We start from the raw sequence: 10,000 nt of genomic DNA on the forward strand, positions 1-10,000 counted from the left end.
TAGCTTATTAAATGTACATGTAGATGTAGATGCTTTGGTGTGTAATATCACTGAGTAATTTACGAGTTGTGCTGTATTTTGACAAGCCCGATATACGTGTACTATGCACCAAAACATCTAATAAGATATATTAATATTTTATTTTCCTAAATGTAGTAGTAAATGTGCGTACAGTCAGGGACCTTGTTGAATAAGGTGTTCTTCGTCTTCTTGACTTTGACAGTTAACGTGCTACACTGTACTTCTGTATGACGAAATTTGCATCTTTCCTACATGTATCTAAGCCATTAAGGACATAAACATGTGGTCTGTATGAGAAGAAGAATGCTGTTTACCATTTTCAAATAGTTATCTCTTTTTGTTGCAGAGATATTCAAGTTTTTAAAATATGAAAATTAGCCAAGTGATGATGTCATAAACTCAACCGAATTTTGATAAAATATATGTAAGATGAAGGAAGATATCTCAGCCAATTTGTATCAGAAATACTTGATTCTTTGCAGTAAGATTCTAGTAGGTGTGCTGCATAATATTATGAGCATACCAGTTCTGTTACCATGGCAACATACTGGGTTCCAGACCTCCTTGATATTAAAGGCTTTGCAGGCCACCATTGGTGCTCTATTTTGATATTAATTTTGCCAATAATTATAATTTTTGTACCTCATCTATGTCATGTACATGATCCTGCAAGCATACAAAGATTTTTAGGTCAAGTTTGTGGTCTTGTTAAATATTTTTCTAGCTAAGATCACCAAAAATATTGAAATCAGGTTGAAGGGGACTGGAAAAGAGTGAGTTGCCATTGGAACCAATTTCTTTAGAGTTGTACATGTAGGTGTGTTGCATGCCTGCAGAACTATTAGCCCACCAAGTTTCAATGGTCTCTGCTGCAAATTGACGGAGATAGCTCCATTTTTATACTTCATGTTATATTGGGTTGAGTAAATGAAGTCATCAGGCTTGTCATTTGCATATTTTAACTTATATATCTCAGGAGCCAATGCAGATATTTCCAAATGGTAAACAGCGTTTTTAGTCTTTCCTAGTATTCTAAGTGCGGGGGTGCAGGGATGGCGCAGTGGTGAGACTCACTTGCCTCCCACCAATGTGGCCCGGGTTCGATTCCCAGACTCGACGTCATATGTGGGTTGAGTTTGTTGGTTCTTTACTCTGCACCGAGAGGTTTTCTCCGGGTACTCCTGTTTCCCCTCTCCTCAAAAACCGACATTTGACTTGATGTACTTTTATTGTTCATTTCAGTTTACAGTGTCCCCAATTAGCGCTCCAGGGCTAGAACGACTAGACACTTAAATAAAGTTCCTTTCCTTTTCTTTCCTTTCTTTCCTAAGTGATGGAGATCATTATCCTCAATGTTCCTGTCGAGATTGTTGTTTTCTTTTCCTTCTATTTGCAGCAATTACAGTGTATTGTAAGCTGGCAAAATAAATGTATAGTGAAGTGTTATTTAAAAGTGTTATTTAAAATGATCATGTTTGATTTGACAGATGGTGCATTGAAAGATGATGAAGCATTACTCACCAGAAGAATCAAAGACGAGCTTGGCGATGAATTTGAGGAACACCCTCTTATTCTCAGAGACCAGGTAGATTGAATTATTTCAAAATTGTATCCAAAGTTATTTGAGTTACTGTTGGTACACAGATGTCATTGCAGAGCGGTTGTTTTCTTGAAAATGAAGTGGCGTCACAAGCCTTTGTCCCGGCAAGGACAACTGCGGTACTTTGCAAATTCTTTTCACATGTGGTCGTCCAACTGCAAGTCTACAAGAGAGAGACAAACTTGTATAAATGGAAGAATTCTTATTTTGATGTGTTGTTGTTAAAATACTGTAGCCACTCACCACGCAATTAAATGTGAGTACTTTCTCTGCGGTATTCGCTGCAGATGCACTCGGCCTTTGCACTTTGATGCCGACAGTTGCAATCTGCGAGCGATGAAAATTTAATTACATTTTGTCCTTGATCTGATTGTCAAAGCTAGGTTCTTCCATGTTAGAACTTATGGCCATTCTATCCATTCCAGTAAACAATAACAGATGAGCACAAAGGTCAGCAGTTTACATAGATTCTTTACTCTATATGTAGCTGTATGCTCTAGGGAGATGGTTGGCATAATAAATTATGTGAGTCTTGGAAACATCTTTGGTAGACTTCTGGAAGCAAACTATTATAGCCCAGTTGAAATCTTTTGAGTAGTAGGCAAACTGGCTATAGTAATTAATAGGCAGCAGAGGCCCAAGGCTTCTGCTTCAAGGGCCGGAGGCCCTTGCATACAAGGGGGGTCGGGGGGCATGTTCCCCCGAATAATTTTGAAAATATTGGCTTCAAATGGTTGCACCTGGTGCATTTTAGGGTAAACTGAGGTCTTATTCAATGGCATTAAGATAACAGGTACTGTAATGAATTAAGAGTCACACAAGACCTTCAGTTTTCAAGTTAGAGTTATATTCCGCCAGAAGCATTGTTGGAAAAAAGGATAACTATTGTACAAGCAAGTACTTCTCAACTGTGAAAGTGAGAAACTCAGGTGCTGAAAGTTGCCTCATAATATATTACAGAGTCAGTTAAACTGAAGGCTTCAGATCTTCAAATCATTTGAGCAATATATAATCTCACTGCAAAGCTATGGGTTTCCAGGGCTGTACACTTGATACCATATGAAACAATTTAGAAATTTGCGGAGTCCCTGCGCCAAAGTCACGAGATCGTTTGGATGCCATCTTATTTGTACCTGCAACAACCGTGACAGCTGACAATCCATTCGACTCACTTTCCCACGCGATGAGCCCATTCCTGCAGAAGTGATCGTGTGCGGCTAGGGTGTACGTCGGGTATTTTTTAGTTACAATTTAAACTGGAAGTTTCTAAGAGACCTTATGGCCTGAGAAAGGATGAAGAAGACCAGCAGTATGCAGTTGAAACGTAGTGATTAACAACAACTCGTTGATGAACAACAACTCGAACAACCTCATCCTGAATAAAAGTCTGACAAATGTGAATTCGAAGTAAGCGGCAGATATTTCGTTGTAGGCGGCCAAATAGCCAGCTGCCGGCACATTTTGACTGGGCTGCTATTCGATCACCTAATCAATCATTCACTGTCAGTCAGACAGTCCTTCAGTCAGTTACATAGTGTGTCAGCCAATAAGTCAGTCAGTCAGTGCTCTCTGATGTCTCACCATTGTAAATCCCTGCACAGATAATTTCTGACTCATATCGCTTCGATCACTGTACATTTACTATAAATAGAAAATTTTACCTTTAATTTACTGAATGTGATACAGGTTTTATTAGAACTCGAGCAAGCTGAGATCAGAGAAGAACAAGAGAAACTTGCAGCAGAAAGCAGGGATAGGGAAGAAAACAAGTTTGCATTGGATATTATTAGACCAGGTAAAATTTATTTTTAATAACAAAGACTAGTAATAGATGATAATAAGACAGTACAAAATTGCATCTTAATTAAGTTATATTACCCAACTCTGTTAAATAAATAATTTTTGAACATAAAGTGCAGAAAAGGAAAGTATTGTGCATTTTCTTGCATGTGCAATTTCTTGTGCAGTTGCTTTTAAATTATTAGCCAATCATATTTTTCACCATGTGCACCTGTGACTCAATGTGTGGTTCCAGAAAATATCCATATGCCCCATCCCATGGAAGACGTTTTGATTTGCACCCCCCTCCCCTCAGGATTTTCCATTCTAGGGGAAGTCTTTGATGACCACCCCCCCTCCCCTCAGGAATTTCCAGAATTTTTGTACTTATAAAAAAGAAAGTGAATTAGTTAATATGTAAATATGGTAGAATTTTATTACAACAGTGTAAACATTAAGGTTAACTTTTGAATTAATAAAATATAACGCTTTGTTAAGCTCATTATTCAGCTGAACTTTTAGCTTGTTTGCCATCAACTTTGCAAATTATGTTTGTGTTGTTTTTATGTAAGATTATAAGCTTAAACATTTAGGTTGCACGTTGACTGTTTCACGTTTTTGTGCAAACGTTTTTGTGTTTATGTGTTTTTGGCTTAAATAACTTCGCAAACAATAGTAAATAAAACAGAAACTTGCAAGGTTCCTTTGTCTACACATTTTGTCAGTTTCGTCAGGTTGATTCTTATTTAAGGACCGGTTCCTGTCCGTAGTCTAAATGCCACCCACAAAAAAGAAAATGTTGTTGCACGCAAGCGTTGAGATGGTGGGAACTTGCATCTCATCGCATTTTTGATGAGTTACTACCCCCAATAAAACATGAATCCTATTAAAAATGTGTTTACTGCATGTGAAGGTAGCGAAAAGCAATACTGAAGTGAACGGAAGTGTTGGTTGGACGAAAACGAGACAAAGCTGGAAGTCTGGGGACGAGACTCCAGTTGAGACCGCCATTTTAAATGTTTTGAATCCATACTAAATGAAAGACACATTGTTCTTAGCTTCGGGAGATTGTAGCACTAGCTACATGTACTGTAACTCAAAGAAACACAGAAACATTTAATATATTAATAATGTTAACTTTATCTAAAAACTGACTTTTCTTTCAAAACAACGTACGTACATTTAAGTATGTTTTTGTGCTTCAGATCAATCGTAAGTTGCATGTGGTTCATGACCCTTTAACCTCCCCTCTCCTTTGGAAATTCAAATGATCTTCCGTGGGGAGGGGGGGGGGGGGGTATGGATATTTTCTGGAACCACATAATGCCAATGAGAAAAAATGTTGACATCCTTTCCGAAAGCTCTTTGTTTGCCGCGCAAGTTGTATAATAAATCAAATGAAATTTGTAGTAAAATATACCATATTACATGTATATCTCTCAGATAGTACGTGCACTGTGATTGGAGGAGTTTTTTTGCTCTTTTTTCTCAATTTTTGCTCTTCTTTACATGTAGCTGATCGTATTGTAGTAATAAATTTCCATGCCATAATTAATGCTACATCTCTGTTAAACTTTTTTTTCTTATTAAAGGAATTTGTATTATTCGGCCTTGTATATTGATAATAAATGTTACAGTATACATTGAGGTGAATGAAATGAAGAGAGTTGTTTACTGATGGTAACCTGAGGTCACTTGGAAAAAATCAGAGTGCTCCATTGCAGGTATCGAACCTACAGTACGACCTTCCAATTACTAGGTGCCCGTAACCCTAATCTAAGTGCTCCTTTTTCAGGAGTTGAACCTACTATATGACCTTCCGATTATTGAATGGTAGTGATTGGAAGGTTGTACATAGGTTCGACTCCTTAAGTCTGGCGAGGCCTTCCACTGCTATTTTCAGCTCAAATGCTGACCATTCACAGCTTTGTTCCTCAGAGTTATACATGTACACGTATGTTGTTTTCAACCAATAATGATATTGTAATATTATTGTTTGAAACCTGGTCATTTGAATGGATAAGTTCAATGCTACTGTAACTGCAGTTGAAATAATGTTGAACAGAGTGTACATGTAAGTGTTGTTTTGTATTTTGGCATTTATAGGAGTTGAAGAAAAAATTCAAGCACTGGAACAAAAAGCCCAGCAAGAACTGATGGAGTTAGAGATGAAACAGACAGGAAAAGACCAGGAAAGAGAGAAATGGTACCAGAAGAGGAGAGAAGAAGAAGAAGCAAGGCAGGAAAGAGAGAAGCTTGCTCGCATTCAGCGACAAGTGGAATTCCAAGTTGCACAAGAAAAGTTATTGAAACAACAACAGGTATTTGACCAATAAGTAATTGTTCTCAGAGCAAATAAAGTACATTAAAATTCATCAACAATAGATGAGCTCGGGAGCAGAAGCTTTACAGGTTGGTGAAGCCAAGAAGGGATTTGTCGAGGAGGAAGGAGACATCAATGGCAGCCCTGCAAGCAGCCACGATCAAAAGGGCACCGTCACATTGAAGCAATAGATACATTGAAGCACCAGATACTTACCCATGTACAAAGAAGGGAGGGAAGGTGAGGAAAGCAAAATTTGCAAGCAAAAATGGCCATGCAAGCAGACCAAAAGCAAATGCCTCCATGAGGAGCACCTGCAAAGATTCCAGGACCACCTCATAGCCAGTCTGGGGAATGGCAGCTGATCAGTATTGTCTCAATAATAATTATTATTTTAACTTTGCCTACAGTAAATTATGTGTAGCCACATTAAACTGTTTTTGGGTTGTTTAAGCATGGTAAATCATAGAAAATTAGTTACTTACATGACTGTGCACTTTTTTGCCTTGATAGTGCCATTGTACATGTACATGTAAGTGAGATTAAAACTGTGCTTTCTCTAAAGATGTGGGGTCAGGAATTTTAAGCTACTACAAGCATGACTTTTAGCTACTTTCAGATTGGCCCCCTAGCCATTTGCTCATGTACCCCTTGGTTCCCCACCCTCTAATATTATTTTGTTTCACCTGCTGTGGCAACTTGAAATCTTAGTGAAAGCAAGCCCTGTGTCTCTTTGAATGCAGTATTATTAATTAGTTATATCTCTTGTGTATTCTTCAAATAAGCATGCAGTGCTGTCTTTCAAAGAACAGTTTTGTTTATATCAGTGAGAGCATTTCCTTTAAGTTAGTGAGAGAGGTCCATATAGTGTACATGTATGTAGCTGCAAGCTTGTGTAGATTATCACAAGCATTTGAATGTATACCATGGTAACAGCCATTTAATGTGTCTGTGTTTGTCAGATTGTCCAAGCCAAATTGGAAATGGAAGCAAAGGAAGAAGAAAGGAAATTGAAAGAAATGGAAGAGAAATTTGAGGTGATGAAATCCTCCACAATCTTAGGTTACTCATGCATGCAACGTTTTATTGGTGTTTTGATAGGTTGTTAGGCTCATGAATTATTAATGAGTTTTTGAATTTGTATTAGAAGTGCACCAGCTAGCCTCATTCAAAGGTCAGGTATCTCTGAGAAACCAGCTAAAAAATAGCCTACAGTGTAGTATTGCCTCTGAAAATGCAGAAAAGTGATCCAGTATTTTTCAATCTGGTAAACCCAACCTCAAACTACTCAGGCAAGTGGTTTCTCTTCTCTTCTCAGGATATACAAGTCATGTCTGGGGGTGGACTCCTTTTATTCCTTGTATTCTTGGGGGGTTGCTGCTCATGCTGCAATGCCTACCAGTACAGTGTAACTGAGAAAAGCTCTTTGTGTTTGTGCTCGTCTTTGAGGAAGTACCACATTTCACCAACTACGTTAAGTTTATTTCCAATTAAGCTGTTCTTTATGTGACATTGCCTTTTTTCTGCCACCGGCTAGGTTGGTGTTCAGTTCTAGGGTTTCCAAGGATATATCCCTTGCCCTGTAGTGCATCAGGCTACCTGCACTGCACTTGTAACACGAGCCTGAAAATCTCACCCTTTAATTTTAATGCTGCTATTAATGGTCATTTCAAGACTTGCATGTAGCAATTTTCTCCCTGCACTTCAAATATAGTAATTTAAGGGCTCCAGGCCTGTAGAGAATAATTATAAGTGATCTACATGTACATTGTATATATAGTATTTTTGGCTGGATTTCTTTTGGTTTCCTAGAATTAGTGTATGCAAAAAGCTCCGTTTTTCTTGGCAGCATTGTGTGATTGTTCACCTCGACATACTGATTTTGTACATGTAATTTGATCACTGCAGAAGTACTGCATGTGACCCTCCATGGGAAAACAGCACGGTCCTAACACATTCGCATGGTACTTGTCTAACATGCTTAGTGTATGCATATGCAAGAAAAAAAAAACAAAGAAGTGGAGTAGCGTGTTTGTGCCTTTTGTTAATGGTCTGTTTAATAACCTCAGTAGACCTTTGTGTTTTAACATGCAAGTTTAACACAGTAAATTCGCTTGTCCTTGAAACGGTAGCCCTGTGCTTTTTCTTCAAACACGATTTGGTCATTGACCGAAAGCAGAGTAGTTTACTGCTGTTTATTATACAGCACACTGTAAACAAGATGTAATGTAAGATTAATTAATCGAAGATCATGAAATTCGTTCTGTATGCTTACTTGATAAATTTGTCAACAATTGGAGGTGGAATGTACACAGTCAACTTGTGTATTAAGCAGAATGATGTTCATATCCAACATCAGCAGCATCTTCTGTTAGCTGTTTGTCACTGATTGTTTGTACATGTAACTGAGAAAAGCCCTAAAGTGTTTGTAGTTAGAGGAAGTACTTCACCAAGTTTTTTGCCATCAAGCTGTTCTTTATGCGACATTGCATTTTTCTGTACTGTACATGTACAGTACACTGTAACTGCACTGCCCTGGTAACACAGTGGTCAGAGCCTAAATAGTTCACCCTTTCATTTCAGTGCTGCTGCGATTCATGATCATTTCAAAACTTAGCTCTCTCTCTCTAGTTCAAAGAGTAATTATTTATTGTGAGCTTACAGTACAAAGTGACCAGCTCGCAGTTTAATAGCTTGATGGCCCAAATTATTGAGAAGGACTGCACCAGTATGGCAGAGGTCAGGGTTGTAATTTCTGAAATGTGCAGGCATTTTGCTGCTTCTAATTAAAAACACATACATGTAGCTGTGATGATCCCTGCTGACTACATGTATCAAAACCAGTTCCCAAGCTCATCAATTTGGGAGAAGGTTATTCTGGAGTTGTGGCAAGTTCCCGATTTGTACCATTACAATGTTGCAGGAGCAGTTGTGGCTCAGTTGGCTAGTGCGCGGCATTCGGAGCAAGGGGTCCCCAGTTCGATCCTCGGTGACTTAAACGTCTGTTTCGACTTTCCTCTGATCCGTGTAGCTATAGCTTTAAATACCCGTAAAACGGAGCACTGACAGAGGGAGGGAGATAAAGGGCGCACCGTCGGCTTCCATCGATACCAGCCTCATAGCTGAAGGAACTACCGATGTTAAATAAAGTGATTTTACCTTTTAATAGTAAACTTACTGTATTTGTTACTGCTGTATTTGGTAATCTCTTAACTCATTGACTCGTGGGGGTTCCCCATTGGCGAGTAAAATCGTCCGGCGTTAGACAGAGTAAAATACTAAGTATGGCCAGTTCGTGCTAGCTTGGGAGTCAAAGAGTTAATTAATTGAGGGTCTTTTGTCAAACAGATTGAGATAAGGGCAATAGAGGAAGAGAAGAAGAAACAAAATGAGGCATTTATTGAAGCGCAGGTACTTAATTTAAGGCAAAGGAATTTAAAATCATTTAATATTGCTAAATAGAATTTTACTGGTTTTCCATTTTACATAGATGGTTTTCACGTGACGTCACAGCAGCCATGTTGGCGCACAGTTCACAATAGAGAAAAAAGTATTTTGGGAGTTTGACTCTACAATGTATCTAATTATATTACAATGCAAAATGTGAACCATAATTTGCTTTTGTTTTGTGCACCAACATGGCCGTCTCATCACGTGACTGAAAATCATCTATAAATGCAAATTATGTTACATTGTGTAAATGTGGTATAATTATAATAAACGTTTTCGAGGGAACGGTAGGGTACAATTAAGAGTGGAGTGCCTCAAGTTTGCTTCCTGGACTTGGTGTCATATTTGAGTAGAGTTGTTTTGGCTGTCACTTCTTCTTAATTAATTAATTTCTTAATTCCTTATATGCACCATACAGCACAGCTGTACATGTAGTTCCTTCAGCCTTAATGTACATACTTTCATCTTTCCTGCTACATCTGGATGCTACTCATGAAATAGCCTTCTCCTGCACCTGCCCAGTCTTTGAGTTTCCTGTTTGCACTTGATCTACTCTGCCCTTAGAACATGTTCTTGTTCTTGTAGTCTAATAAACTTGATAAAATAATAACGTGACTTAACATTTTTTCAAATGCAGCAAAAAGAAGCGCAATATCAACAGATGAAAAGAGTCCATGCAGCTACCAAGATACAAAAGTTTTATCAAGGATATAGGTATTTAGAAAACAGTCCTAAGAAAATACGCGCGCTGATTGGTTAAAAATCGTGTTTCTATAACTCGATGGAGACACAGAACTAGCACGAGCTGTTGACGTAGTGATGGCGCG

General features: G+C 38.3%; 1 protein-coding gene across 3 annotated transcripts in view; it reads left to right on the forward strand.

Moving 5' to 3' along the window:
- The window catches only part of LOC138060779 (leucine-rich repeat and IQ domain-containing protein 1-like), a 34,426-nt gene that overhangs the window by 2,275 nt on the left and 22,151 nt on the right, over positions 1-10,000 (forward strand). For all 3 annotated transcript variants that reach the window (XM_068906643.1, XM_068906644.1, XM_068906645.1), the window contains exons 3-8: positions 1,509-1,606; positions 3,308-3,416; positions 5,507-5,721; positions 6,686-6,760; positions 9,072-9,134; positions 9,811-9,887. In XM_068906643.1, coding sequence (XP_068762744.1) covers positions 1,509-1,606; positions 3,308-3,416; positions 5,507-5,721; positions 6,686-6,760; positions 9,072-9,134; positions 9,811-9,887 — 637 coding nt within the window. The remainder of the gene's footprint in view (positions 1-1,508; positions 1,607-3,307; positions 3,417-5,506; positions 5,722-6,685; positions 6,761-9,071; positions 9,135-9,810; positions 9,888-10,000) is intronic.

Source organism: Montipora capricornis, chromosome 8 (assembly GCF_036669925.1).
Source record: "Montipora capricornis isolate CH-2021 chromosome 8, ASM3666992v2, whole genome shotgun sequence".
NCBI classification, from domain to species: domain Eukaryota; kingdom Metazoa; phylum Cnidaria; class Anthozoa; order Scleractinia; family Acroporidae; genus Montipora; species Montipora capricornis.